The sequence below is a fragment of the Telmatherina bonti genome (assembly GCF_933228915.1).
Source record: "Telmatherina bonti genome assembly, chromosome: 8".
Taxonomy (NCBI): domain Eukaryota; kingdom Metazoa; phylum Chordata; class Actinopteri; order Atheriniformes; family Telmatherinidae; genus Telmatherina; species Telmatherina bonti.
In genome coordinates, this window is record NC_136626.1 from 30,386,880 (window position 1) to 30,402,241 (window position 15,362).

At 37.4% G+C, this 15,362-nt stretch overlaps 1 protein-coding gene across 1 annotated transcript; it reads right to left on the reverse strand.

Annotated features, from left to right (window-relative positions):
- Positions 1-352: 352 nt before the first annotated feature.
- rabggta (Rab geranylgeranyltransferase subunit alpha) lies at positions 353-12,335 on the reverse strand. The gene is made up of 17 exons (XM_079244816.1): positions 12,264-12,335; positions 11,909-11,945; positions 10,572-10,682; positions 9,852-9,976; positions 9,554-9,741; positions 9,175-9,432; positions 8,984-9,067; positions 8,089-8,171; positions 6,513-6,608; positions 4,224-4,329; positions 4,087-4,138; positions 3,926-4,014; positions 3,744-3,832; positions 3,550-3,666; positions 3,067-3,180; positions 2,847-2,934; positions 353-1,026 (listed from the first exon to the last, which is right to left on the reverse strand). The coding sequence occupies exons 2-17, from the start codon at positions 11,909-11,911 to the stop codon at positions 878-880; spliced, it is 1,752 nt and encodes a 583-aa protein (XP_079100942.1). The 5' UTR covers positions 11,912-11,945; positions 12,264-12,335; the 3' UTR covers positions 353-877.
- Between the last annotated feature and the right edge of the window lie 3,027 nt (positions 12,336-15,362).

Sequence of the window (15,362 nt, forward strand, 5' to 3'; positions counted from 1 at the left end):
TATATCTTGTAAAACCCATCACGAACCTCTCCTGTATGCTTGATACAAGCAGCCTGAACATTTATTGTGGATTATTATGCATATATACTGAAAATAACCCTACCTCACTATGATAAAGAATCGTTGAAAAATTCCTGGATCCAGATGGTGATCTTGATCACTTCCAGCATATAATGGACGAAGACAGACCAAGATCCATTGTCAGAAAAAATTCTGAATAAAAATCATAAAAATCCATCCAGCCTTTTTGAAAATATTTGCAAACAAAGAGACAGACAGACAGACACATACACGCAAGAAAAAAACAGAACCTCTTTGGCAGAGGTAATAAGAAGCTTACCGAAGGCAGTGACACATTGTGTGCTGTTTATTATTGGATTGATCACTTACTGTGCAACAGTATAGTGTCATTAAGTGTTTTTCACAATCTTTAAAAAACTGTATTTAAGAGTGATGCGTTGCTCTGATCATCCAGTTGGAGCTTTTCTTACTAACCAAACCGTTAAAGCTCACAGAAGCAAAAAACCAGCATTGCTGCATCCCAACAATTCCTCAACTTACTCCTCTGAACAGTTTCTGCATGCATTATGACTTAGGACATCTGCACACAACCAACAGTGGTTTTAACACACACTCTTGTGACCACACATGGACTTTGTGTTGAAGTGTTCAACGTGTTTCTGACATTTGCTCTGGACGCGTCAGGCTTTCAGAGCTTCAGGGTTTCCTATGATTGACATTTTCCCAAACAAGTAAAACAGACACAAGATGCTTGAAAAGAAAAAACACCCACTTTCTCATGTCACTACCTAACAGGACCGAGAAGGACAGCTGAATGACGGCTCGATGGCGGCAGTGATTCCCGCCCTGTGTGTGATCAGAGCAGGAGGTCCGTGACCGAGGGCAGCAGCTCGCCTAACTCCGACTCAACACTGGCCGTCTGAGTGACAGGGTTGCCACGGAGATCAATGCGCTTCAGCTTGGGGCAGGAGGCCAACGGCTGCAGATCTGCCACAGAGGAGATTTCTGTGTGTTTGAGTTAATCAAAAAAAATGTTCTGTTTTTAGTGAGGAGTGAAAAAAACACATGACAACACTGATGTAAAAGAAAAATCTAAAAACTAATTACAACAATGGGGGATAAAGACTATTTTCTAAATATTCTATAAAAAGACAACTTAAATTGTCATTACTGAGAGAAAAAAACTAAATCTTTGAGTGTAGCTTCAGTGTCACAACCTGCAAGCCCCATTAATTATTCTTTAAGTGCATAAAGGAGAAATCCTCCCTCATTAAAGATAAACATTATATCTTGAATTGCTTTATCTTATTCTTTCTTTTTTCAGACTCTTGGTCCATTAAAAAAAAAAAAAAGAAGAAAAGGAAGAAGAAAAAAACAAACAAACATGCAAACATATTTAAAAGAGACATGTGTACAAGTGCTTCCACATAGCAGGCTTAGTGAACATTATTATAATCCCATTACAAGATCCATCAAGTCGACATATAAATTTATACATCAATCGCCTCAAAAGAGCATGAAATGTGATAAGCTGAGCATTACAAAAAAGTTCACGAGCACTATGCCATCTTGGTTTGCCCAGGAGAATACGTAGAAAATCATTATATGCAATCTGGATGGCCCAGACCTTCTAGATCTATATTTTTTTTAAGAATTGCTGCTTATATGATTGCAGAATCCCTCAAACATATTTTTAATTTCACTCTTTCGACCTCAATTATTCCAAAGATCTGGAAATCTGCTTTTATTTGTCCATTTTTAAAAGGGGTAATCAAAGTATACTGAACAACTACAGATCGATTGCAAATTTGTCAATATTGTCAGAAGTTTTGGAGAGTTTAATCAAACAGTTAAAAGAATTCCTAAAGATGGATAATATTTTATCTGGCTTTAAGTCGGGATACAGGAAAAAACCTAGCACCGCAACAGAAGATTAAAAGTTGTTCTGCTGATGACAGAAAACAAAAATGTGCTTCTATTTTTATAGATAGTCAAAGGGACCAGTGGGCTGATGTTCTGCCACTTACTCAGGGCGTGCCACAAGGCTCTATTGTAGGACCGCTCCTGTTTACAATTTATATAAATGATATGGGGCTAATTTGACGAATGCAAGCAATCATTTTTATACTGATGATGTGATTGTCTATTCTTTTGCAACTACACTCATTGAAGAGGTTAACAAATTACGAAGAGCATTTACAACTGTTTTTCAGTTTTTCTAAATTGAGTCTTTCACTAAATCCAAGCAAAACTAATGTGTTTTTTTCCAATAGTAAGAACGAGGTGAATAATATTTCTCTTATTTTTGCTCCTGATGGTTCAGGTATTGAAGTCTTTAGTGTATTCAAATATTTAGGCAAATTAATTGTTGACTTGCTGTCTTTTAAGTCTCATGTTGACTGTCTTGTAAAAAAGACTTCAGACTTCAAAAACAAGTTGTGTATTTCTTTCCATGCAGAGAAGAGACTTGTTGCTGCAATACATATTTTATATACTAATGTCCCACTTCATGCTCTGAACATGGTGGACTCAGTGTTTCATGCATTCCTGCGCTTCATAACAAAGTGTGGTCCACGGACTCATCACTGTGACCTGCACTCGCAGGACGGTTGGCCTGCTTTGGTAACTCATCGGCTCATGCACTGGTTTAAATTTATATACACAGGACTCATGGGACTGCTCCCAGTGAACATGCGAAAAGAGTACAGAAATCACAATCCAAACAGATCTTTGTGACTGTGGTGCTGCAACACAAACACATTCAGAAAGATGATGCTCCTCCAACAGATGCACATCTGAATATAAATTTAATGATTTCAGGATACTATTATTCTTCAAGGAGACTTCCTCCAGTTTGGGAAGGTTGTAGACTCCCTCCAGGTTTTCTATGCAGTTGTTATCAGCTTCCAAGACCTGCAAGCATGAAAAGGTTATTAAGGTGGTTGAAGCAGGTGGTCACCTCTATCATGTTAACTGAAGGAGAACATGTACAGGAATCATACTTATGGGGTATTAGGATGAACTTATCAGCTGTATTATTTTTACCTCCAGGCACTGCAACATAGCAAACTGAGGAGGCAGACGCTGTAGCTGATTGGAGGACAGATTGATGTGAGTGACCAATAGGAGCTGATCCAAGTGGCATAAAGTAGTCAGCTTCTGTTGGAAGAGGAGAAAGTATACTTCAGGACATCCAGTCAGTTAAAAAACTTCCTTCCTGTTTCTGCATGGTGATGTTTTGAGCCTTGGCTGGGGGGGTTTGACGAGTGGCCTTTCTGTGTGGAGTTTGCATGTTCTCCTTGTGTATGCGTGGCTTCCTCCCACCATTGAAAAACATGCATGTTAGGTTATTTGGTTGCTTTAAATTTTCCCTATGAGGGAATGGTTGTCTCACTAAGTTGGCCCTGCAATGGACTGCTGATCTGTCCAGGGTGTACCCCACCTCTCGCCTGCTAACTGCTGGCTCCAGCCTCCCACAACTAAGTGGTGTAGGGATGGAAAAACAACTTATTAGAGCTGTGAACCAACCCTGTCAGAAATGCTGAAGACTCGGACTTCAGCGTACTCCATTTTCAAGATGGTGTTTTCAATCATGAACTTGCTGCATAGGTCACTGTAATATGCAGCACGCATGGAGTCCACTTCCTGTGAGCAGAAAGAACAGCTTTTAACAGATACAACCTCATCAATGTCAGGAACGGCTGTGTGTGGATGGTACTCACTTTGAGGGTTTGGAAATGAGCAAGTGTTTCCTTTTCATATCCTAGAGGGTCTAGTGCCCTCATCAGGAGGATAATGGTCAGTAAGCACCCTTCAGAGGCAAAGAGAGCAGTCAGTGACTACAGCGAGAGCAACAGCAGCAAACTTTGACACTTTGTGATTCCAAGCTATCATGTGAGCTAACATTTGTTGAGGGGCTCCAGTTCCTGCAGCTGGTTGACCGACTGAAGCTCCAACTGCAACACTGAAGTCTTCTCTACTGAGAGTTCACTCCTACAGAGGAAGTTCATACTCTCATTAACATTTAGAAATAACAGAAAAATATGCCACCGCATCAAACAGTACCTGAAAAGTTCCTGATCGGTAGCGGTGTCCCGACACCAGCTTTCAGTTCGACCTTAAGAAGAAAAAAGAACCCAGTAGGATAAAACAGGAAACAAACATGAAAGGTAAGAACCAATTCAATATACTGTGTGGATCACCTGTGTACAGAGCACAGTCCCTGTGAGTGTGTTTCTCAGTCCAGTGCACCGTTAGATTGTGTTCATTGGTGACATCGTGTATTGCTCCAGGAGGGAGGTCACAAATCTGAGCGAGCGATAAGCTTAGGAAATGTCAAAACAGGAGATATTTATCCCACAAGCAAGAGCGCATAAGAAGAGAAAAAACTATCAGACGAAATGTGCTTGTGGTTATTAAGTCAAAAGCCCAGAGTCCAAACCGAGACTGAAAACTTTCAAAAGCCTGTTTGTTTTATTCCCCCACTGAAACTATCATTAAAATAGATAAATAATGAAATTACCAGTAACTCTGCAGCAGATACCTTTAAATGTTTCATTCGTCATACAAGCTTGAAATTAAACCGATCACAGAACTCAGTGAGCTGTTGCATGTGGCTGGGTCGCAGCTTCAACAAGAGTTGACAGACATGATTTAAGTTTTCCAGAATCCGGAAATTTTCCAGGAGATAAAGTTAGAAAAAGGTGACAACTCACCAGTTGTGTCTAAACTTTGGAGCAAGTTTGGAGTAGCTCCATTACGCACATTTAAGTCTAATTTATTTGAACATACAAGTCTAGAAGGGCAGGAAATAATGAAGCATTTTTCACAAACCCCTTCATTAATTTGTATTGATCCTCTCAGATCAGCCTCTGCCAGAAACAAGCGAACATGCGTTTGATAAAAAACAGCACAGCTCATTTATATGAGTATTCAGCACTATAACACTGTAGAAAGCTCAGAAAACTAAAAAAGCATAATTTAGCCCCTTTAAAGCCCCTTATTAAGCCATATTCCCCTTCTGAAGGTTTTTTGTCTGTGTATCCATTTAATATTCAAATAAAAATCAAAACAATAAATAAATAAGCTTGCTTTTCATTATTCTTTTAGAAATATGAATAATAAGACTTAAAAATAATAATTATCAGTAAAAGCTTTAAGGCTATAAAGCTCCCCTGGATACTAAGTCTGATGTCTTCCCTGGTAAAGCTCATACATATGGCACAACGGAGCAGCCAGACAGTTTCTCTAATTGCCATGATGCTGGACAAAACGTTAAAAAAGCCAAACAAAAACAACAAATTCTAAAACGATCATGCTTGGAACAAAAAGCATGCATGCGCACACACAACTAAAGAGAGAAACAAATGGTGAAGAAAAAAGTCACTGCTGTAAATGAACTGTAAAAAAACAAAACAAAAAAAAACAGCTGAATAAATAGGATTTACATAAAATAATAAATAAATTATTAGCAGATAACAGATGAAAACAAGGTTTCAGTGATGAATGATGGATCTGAACAGGTCAAGGAGATAACACTGGAACCTGTTAGATGCTAATCAAACATAAAGATGACTGAAGAAAAGTAAATCTCCACAATCACTGATGACTGATTTCAGGCAAAGAACCACAGGAGACCGTAGTAACTATCTCTTCGGTAAACGCACAGGTTGACTTAGAAATTCCAAACATGTTTCTCACTGCTACAGTCATACTTCAGGATTAGGATGGATTCTGCCACAGAACAAACAGCATTCAAGCTTTTCTCCTGAACATACATTTTTACTCAACAGCATCTCTGGCAGACAGTCCAGAATTCAACCCATCCAATGATTCTTGATGGAAACAGAAGGATGGCGCTTCCTCCATCCTGTAAAGCTGAAACTGCTACAGGACAGTTGACAAAGGAGAGTGTATATGGAGCTACATGGTGATGGTTTGGGTTATGACTGGTTCAGGGAATTGAAATTGTCATAAAAGTTTATAAGTTGCTTTTTTCCAAAGTTGCATTTAAAGTGGAAAAAAAAGCCAAAAAAAAAAAAACAAATAAAAAGACCAATAATGACAGCATGTATTATTAATATTGTGTGGTATGTTCTTACAAAGCCACAAAGTTCAGCTGTTTAATAGTTTAGATTCAGGTTAAATTGTTGTTGTTTTTTTCCTTTTAAAAACACCTGAAAAGAAATTCTTCAAACATCAATGATTCCTTCATTTTTTCCTGAAGTCCAACAAAAAACAGAAGCTCTGAACAACAGATCCTCTGCAGAACATACTCTGCTTGTTGACTTTCAGGGCCATGTGTCACTGCCGCCTGATGGGTTCAATGCCATGACAGGAACTCCCATCACACTTGTGTGGGAGAGGTAACGGTGAAATTCCACAGATGTTAACAGCTTGACATGGAAACGTTTTCTGTTGACGCAGCATATTATCAGCATCTCAAAGACGACAGCTGTGTGAAACCTTTCAGCTATAAAAGCAAAGGATACCCAGACGGGACTATGCCTCAAGCGTGGGTGGGCACTCCTCCATTCGACTCTCTGAGGCTGGCCATCAAGGACCAGAAGCAAGCCAAATGACTGCGCCTAACAGAACAAAGGAGGGGAGAAAACTTGATGAGTCAGCACACAAAGTATCCAGGTGTCATTATCAGTTTTAAATCTGGTTAAAAATATTGTTCTAAAACTTTTCACACACTTGGAACAACCCAGAGTTACAGATACATAGAAACCAAAACAGAGTTATGTGTAATAAAAGGAACCAGCAGCACTGCAGACCTTTATGGAGTGTATAGTCACACACTCCTCCACATATATGCAGGTTCACCACATAAAAAGCTTGTTTTAAAGTTTGATGCACAACATTTGGACAAACCTGTAAGAAATGGGAAGAATATCTATCAGATGAGACCAAAACTGAACTCTTAGGGCTCATTCACATCAGCCTTTTTCTTTCGAATCCGAGTCCGTTTGCTCAGAAAGTCTGCTTTGTTTGGGGAAATGTGAATGCGCCAAATGAATTCTGACTTGGATTAAAGAAATGGACTCTGTCCGCCTACAAACGCAGGCCTCAATCCGTTTCAAGTGGACTACAAAAAAAGTCACTTCCTGCATTTGGCGTAGTATTGTTGGTAGCGATGGCAGCAATGGTCCTCTGCCTCGTCTGTTGTTCATCTTGCGGTCATTGCTGCAGAGTATTTCTGCAGTATACTTGCATAAGACAAAATAAAAAAACAAAAACAGTGATAGTTCTTCTTCATGTGGGTCTTGTCTTCTCTTCTGCTAAATACTAGTGCAGCGCCACCTTTGGCGGGAATGGGGATATATAATCCTAATTGTTTGGCTCGTTTGACTAAAGTGGAACGTAAACGTGATCTCGGTCTGCATGGATACACACTACTACCCCCCCACCCCCACCCTTAGGATGTGATAATAGATGTCATGTGTTGAGAACAAGTGGCAATAAACATCACCCCAAAGACCTCATTAGTCAGTGGTTTGGAGGTGGGAGCATCATGGTGTGGGGCTGCTTTTCAGCATATGGAACTGACCAACTTCATATAAGTGTAAGAAGGATGAATTAAAAAATTAATGTACTGGTATTTTGCAGGATAGAAATAAGAGCAAGACAATATGAATATTACTTAAAATCCAAGGAAATAATTGAAGATCAGAGTTTGTAGAAAAGTCTTACTGAACCTTTAATATCTGAAGACAGTTTGTGTAGCAGAATGAGCCAAAATCAGACCTAAACAATGTAGAAGACTGGTTTCTCCACACAGGAAACATCTTGAAGCTGTCATTACCAGCAAAGGCTTTTGTAAAAAAGTAATCAAAAAATTACAGAAAACTTCAACAATATTTTTTCCCTACACATGACCTCATTTCTGACCTTATTTGTTTTGGTTTTTTTGTGTGTGGATCACTTGGGTTCTTCCCAACATCTGGTGCAAATTTCATGTCAGCAGCCTCATTAGAAGGATGTTGATGTGCTCAACAACTATTTCACCTGCTGTATATATATATAATACATTTAGTTAGTAAGATGAACGTGGAAGATACTGACGTTGACAGGCCTGGAGAGGGCGATGGTGACTCGTTCCTCCTCCCGACTGACATACACACAGCTTATCATGTCTTCGCGCTCCGCTGTTAAAAAGACAAAGAACTTCTGTGTGTGGAACTCGTGTTGGGTTTGTCACAAGACACAGCACATACATGACACGTTTGCACAAAGAAACTTGTATTTTTTGGCAAAGAGGTTAAAGAATTTGAATCTTTCACTCCTATGACATTTAGAGCCATGATTGTAACTGTAAACTGTATAAAATGTGGAAATTGATAGATTTGATTGTTTTCTTCTTTCTAATCTTGACTATTTGTTCATAAAATGCAAATGTTTGCCTCCAGACTTGCCAATATTTCATTAAATCAACCTACCACGTACCAGTGAATTGTTTTCTGTGGTACTGGCTGCAATACAAACTCAAAGTGTGATCAATCCGCCTCCGTGCTTTCTTCCTCCAAACTTGCCCAACCTCACTGTGACCAAAATGTTGTTTTAATTTCATCAGTACTATGGATCTGTTTTTTTTAAATCCATGAAGCTAGATGAGCTGCTCATTTGGCAAACTCTTCCAGTGCATTAAGTTTAAGTGGCATTAATTGCCATTTTTTTATAACATCTACACCCACAGAAAAAAAAAAAGTCACCTCGCTCTTCTAACAACCTTTTATTGCTGGTCAGCAGGTTAAAGAAGTCATTGTCTCTCAAATGTTAAGTATCATTTTGAGAAGAATGTGAACAAACCACAGCTCTCTTAAAGTAGCACTGCTGAACTTCCAACAGTCTAGCGACTAATTCACTTGCCCAGACACAGCAGAACTTATATGTATCCTAAAGATTTCCACTTCACACTGTAATATCATACACAGCTAAACACACTGACAGATGGACGTACCTCTGCCTAAAAGCCAGCGGTAGTAGAACCAAGCACTCTGGTCATTTGGATCGGTGAAGAAAGCATTTTGTACAAGCTCATACTCTAAAAGAAAGACATCACATTCAAAGTAAGACCGTTAATGATCATTTTAAAGCCTCAGACTTCCACCTACATGTTGCTTCTGCACATCGCAAACTGCTGGGGTTTACCTTTGAGTAGCTGTTCCTCACACACTCGGTGGGAGTGGGTTTGAGGAGAAGTGGAAGGGGAGGACTGAGGAGGTCCGTGAGAGGGTGAAGGGGGTTCTGGAGACTCTGGGTGGAGCAGTGGGAGTAGGGTGCTGCGGTAGTGCCAGCTGGAGTAGTTGGAAAAGTTGGAGCCGATAAGACGATGAGTAAACTCCAGCTCCCGATCCACTGGCACATCAGACATTTTCACAACTATTCGGCGATAATCCCAACAATGGACTGACACAGATGGGAGGATACGCAAATAATATCAACATAAACATAATTAAAAAACATAAATAACATTAAACAGTTTTGTTCACATTTTAATCATGTGGCTCTTTTTTTTTTTTTTACTCACAGTTTCGGTCGTCGAGACTCAAACAGCGATCACACAGGCTGAGCTCTCTGGCCCAGTCTGGACGAGGCAAACGGGCTGAGACCCAACCTCGATGGTGCCAGCTGCCGTAAGACTTTGGGTTCATTTTCAGACAAGACTCCAAAAACGACAGCTCGGCCTCGTAAATCTTCTGCACTTCATCTTCATCTCTAAAGGAGACATGGAGAAAACAAAGACATCACACTACTGCTGCAGCACACATGGTTCACCATTCACATACTGAGAAAAATTACAGGAAATAAATTGTAAATGATCTAACTTGACAGTCTCCAGGTGCATTAAGATTTCTCGTCGGTAGTTCCAGACAGTTGCAAAGTCAGGGTTGGAAGATAGGAGCTGCTGAGTCAGCTGGAGAGCTTCTTCATCCAGAACACCATCCTTCCTCTGATAGACAGAAGGAAGCGAGGAGGGTAAAGAGAGCAAATATTAAGAGAAACAAGGAGGCAGACACGGGTAATTATGGGAAATTTAAAAGAAAAAAAATCAATGAAAAAAACAAAACAAGTAATGCATCAAATATTTGTTTACTCCTCCTTCATTTGTAAATCTTAAAGACAGCTTCAGGCCTACGTTACAATCCTTTATTAAGATAAAGATAATAGTAGAAATAGTGAGAGACTGATCTCTCTTCAATGCAGGACTAAGAGGTTCAGAAGGTTCTTCATTTCAACCGCAATTACACTGTTTAATATTCATCTTTAATTTAATCTATTTACCTTTTTCTTTTAAAGGGAACCGTTTGAACACCCTGAAAGTATAAAGTATCTATCTATTATCAAAATAATAATCATAATTATTATCATAAAACAAAAAATGTAATGTAATTATATCAGTATTGTAATGATAGACAGGGAAGCTTTTGGCCACACAACTTTTAGTTAGACTAAAAAACATCACCAGTGTGGTCTGTTCACTGGATTTGCTCACATATTTTTCATCATGAGTTATAAATAATTGTGGATGGTGACATCTAGAAGACCTTAGAAAAGCAGGCATCACGTGCAGCAACGTATATCTTCAGCTTTTTCTCCCGCTCTTTTCTTTTCTCCTCCTCCTGCTGCGCGGTAGTTTTAACCTTCACACGGCCATGCTGTCAAGAGCAGAGAGAGAGTGGGAGCTATTATAGGTGTGTTTTATCCCACAGAGAAAGATTCGTCAAATTAAGCTTACCAACCACTTCAGGTGTCACAAAAATCTAATCACTTATTTATATGATGGCATGTTTTTGTATTTAGAGGAGTTTCACAAGGTTGGCAGAAAGAGGACAACGATGGCTGAAGTGACTGGTTTGATCTACAGGGATTGTCACAAACATCCACCTCTATGGTTTTACTGGGAATGGTCCAAAAATACAAAAAAACAGTCTGAGCATGGTTATCTAAGTTAAAATGACAGTCTGACAGAGGTATTGAAAGGCAACAGTAACCCAGATAATTACTTGTTACATTCAATAAAAGCAGAAGAAACTCTTCCATATAATTTATTCTGTTGAGCTGTAAAAAAGATGGACTACTGAGTTTTTACAACTTGTCAGCAAAAGCAGAACACTAAGGATACAGTACTTTAACCATAGACGTAAACTACCAATTAAATAGTAGTTTACTGCTTTGTCTTGTGAGGTTAGACAATTTGTATAAACAACATGAACTCAATCCTGGTGTAACGATGTGGGAGGGCATCTTTTTTTGTTACATGTTCAACTCCTTAATATTGAGCATCATCAAAAGACTAAACGTAATGAGTATTAATGCTGAACATAAACTTATGCCGATCATATATCTATATTCAATTTAATTCAATTCGACTTTATTTGTAGAACGCCACTTCACAACAATGTTGTCACAGGGCACTTTACATACAAGAATCAACATTCATATAATTTCAAGCCAATTCATACATATCCGAAAATATAAACCAACTGATTGCATTGAGTATATCTATATCTACAAACTATATCTGAATAGCTGACTGAACATGAACCGTGTTCACTGTAGTCACATAGTCGCAGTAACCAGAGCATAATCCACCAGTACTTATAAGGAAGGAGAATGGGAGTGTTGGATTTTACATATGCTGCCCGTATATCACTAAACTTGTCTGATGTTGTCGTGCCAAACACAACCAAAAGCTTTGATGAACATATTCAGCTTTTTGTTGAAATTGTCCAACAAATATTGAAGGTAATGCTGGTGGCCAAAGAGAGTCTAATCTTGTATTAGTATTGTATGACTGTTGAAGTGCCAGGTGAGTGTAAATATAAAACGATCAATATGATGAATATACAAACAATCTGAAGTAAAATGAGACATTTCTTACCATTCTTGCTGAAATGGGAGTAAACTCCTTCAGAAATCTGTTTAAATCAGCATAAAGAAATTGACAGACATGGATACCTTGACTTATATTCTAATAACATACAAAATGGCTAAGATAATGGAAAACGTTGTTATTTTAATATGATTAGCTAATGGTATAGAAATGCAGTCCTGAGGGAAGTTTAGACCCTGTATCCTCTTCACTTAGCTTCCTAATTAGCATCGATGTCAGTGAACAACATTGGGCTCATTCACAGTTCAGTGATTGCAGCACAGATTAACAGTAACCAGCGAAGAAAAACACATTTTCAGGACTGCACCGGAATGTCGCATTGTTTATCGTTGAAAACACTTACCTGTTTTCTTATTTGGCTTTGTGGATGTTATTCAGTGTGCAGTTTGATTTGTCATGTCAGGTTCCGTTTGCGACTACAATTTTTTTCACTTCCGTCTTATGAATAACACGTCACATGGATGTCAGTTGTGGTGCTTTGTCTCCCTCTAGTGGAAAAAACCGCAAACTGCAGCATAAAACTAGTTGATCAATAGTCCGACAGCGGACAAGGTGAAATAAAAACTTTTTTTTAAAGATTCTGCATAAATTATCAAACAGAAGGAAAAACGACTATCCAGGAGTACAATTTTTATCCTTATTTTAAATGTTTGTATTAACACATTTGCATTATTTAAAAAGAAGCAGTTCATGAATAAAAATAAAAAAACAAAAAAACTCCAAATGTTATGTGTTTCTTTTAGAAAATAAATATTGCATTAACTATTTTCAGGTAATTTGCAAGGTTATATGTATTTATAGTGTTTTTATTTATTTATTTTCCATAGTTGCAGGTTTTCTATGTTCTTTTTTGTTGTGAAGCACTTTGTGACCTTGTGTCTATGAAAAGCGCTAATAAATAAAGTCTTATCTTATCTTATCTTATCTTATCTTATTTTATGAGTGACACCAAATCCAGTTAGAGTTAAATGATGTGGCCACTTGGCAAGGACTTATATCTGTACATATTGTATCTATTAATATTAGACATAAACTTACTTACCCATCTTAATTAGTTATGGTTTAATATTTAAGGTTGAAAGAGATGGTGCCACAACAAAGCAAAGTGCACTGAAACAATGCTGTTTGACTGTTTTTACTTGTGTGCATGATTAAGCATCTGAACAGTAAGGAAAACAACATGTCACTTAAAGCAGTTATCAAAGTTCCTTAGAAAATTAAATAATTTTTTGTCTAATTATTTGTGAAGTTCAGATTAGTTTATATTGGACTTTAAAATCAGATGGAAAAGTAATAATTGCACATGAACGTAACCACAAACAATAATATCTAAAATGTGGCCATTACACATAGATTAATATGAGATTTATTAAATATGTTAGGTTATGTTACATTTTTACAAATGAAGCTGTTGACATGCAAGATATTTACATATACACTAAGAGAATATATGGGCAGATCTAACTTGAGTCTTGAATCTCCACCTGCCTTTTAACTACAAAATAAATTTTAACTTGTTTAATCTCAATGGACAGATTATGTAGCTTCCAATATTCTAAATGTTTTCCTAAATGTAAAACTTACTGAATAGAATAAAATGGAATCGCGTAGAAATTTACCCAGAGTCATAATCTTTTGTCCATTATAATCAGCTGTTGCATTAAAATGCATGTTTGTTAAAGTCAGGTGGAAAGTTTTAGATGTATTGTATAGCAGATAATAACTATACAAAAATTACAGCCTCTGACCTCAATTCTACTGTAAACATAATTTCATTTATAGTATTTTTTTTCTTTGTTTATTCCCCATTATGCTTGCATTTCTTTAATTCTAACTATTTCCTGTGGACAGCAACTGCAATGTGAAGTCCAGCAATGTTTCAGCTATTTAAGATTCATCATCGGCCTAGTGTTGTCACAGATATGTAGCATGGACCATGGACCATTATGCCATGGATATAAACTAACCATTAAAAATATACTGCTTTGTCTTGTGAGATTAGACAATTGTAAAAACAACATGGACTCAAAACATTTCTGTTTTCTTTTTCCAGATTAAATTTAAAAAGGACAACTCTATATTCTTAGTCAAATACGTCAAATTTCAGATATCTAATGACAAAGCACAATGGACCTTTTGATATCCCTTTCTCTCTATGTTTAATGTCACATTTTGATCTTTAATATAGAATATTTTCTTGTTCTTTATTTATATATATATATATATATATATATATATATATATATATATATATATATATATATATATATATATATATATATATAAAGAAAAAAATAAAAAGAAAGAAAAAAAAAAGGGGGGGGGGGGGGGGGGGGGGGGGATTACTCTCGTCTCGTGAATTGTACGTCACGGGGAGGCTGTTCCCATGGTTCCCATCCTCCCAGCTGCGGTGCTTTGTCTTCATCTAGTGGAGGAAACTGCAAACAGCAGCATAAAACTACACTGCCAATATTTAAGGTAAAACTTTATAGAAATTTATGCGTAAATGCTAAACTAATTGAACACCCTGCGGAGGAAACTCAGCCACCTGTGTACGTTATATATTCTTAATAGTCTTAATCATATATTGTAATATCTATATTTGAATGTGAATTGTGAAGACATAATGTAAAACTGTATGTTAAAATTACGTCATAGTTTTGAACTTAGCTTCATCCATTTTCTCAAACATTTGGACAAATTCAACATATTCCGTTTGGTGGTCACCCTGACATACTCTGTGATAGTCTGGTATCTGCTCAGAGGCTGACAAGAAAGGCATCAAACATCATCCACCCATCTCCACATGAACTGTTCACCCTCTTCCTCCCAGTCAGAAGGCTGTACTGTCTCAAAGCCTGAACAACAGGACTGAGGTGCATCATAGCTGAGGTGAGGTAGTTAGACTCATGAACTCTGTTCCATAACCTGTCCTCTGCACTTTATTACACCTTTTGACATTGTATTTTATTGTTATTCAATTTTAGATGCATTCACTGGCTGTTAGACATTTATTAAGCACTATTGTACTTGTACATTTATTATTTACCCTGGACCAGAGAAACATATTTAGTTATTTAATTTTGACTATACGTTTAATATTAAAACAGATTAAAGTTGGCAGGGGGGAAAAAAATAGCTAACATGAAATTTCTGTCATCTGACCTCTGTTCGATTCAGATTCGTATTAAGATTTGCTCTGTTTTCTCTGCAATGAATACAACAAAAAGAAAGGTGGGGGGCCTTTTAGTGCACTTTGTAAGCTTTTAAAAATCCTACAAATACTATGTAAACACTGTACAAAACAACAATATTAGTAAGAAGAAGAAGAATATTGGAAGCTGGAAAAGTCATAAACAAAACCACAAACAGCTTAATATAAAAAATGTGGACATTAAACATATAGATTCACATTAGATTAATTAGATTTATTAGGTTTTGG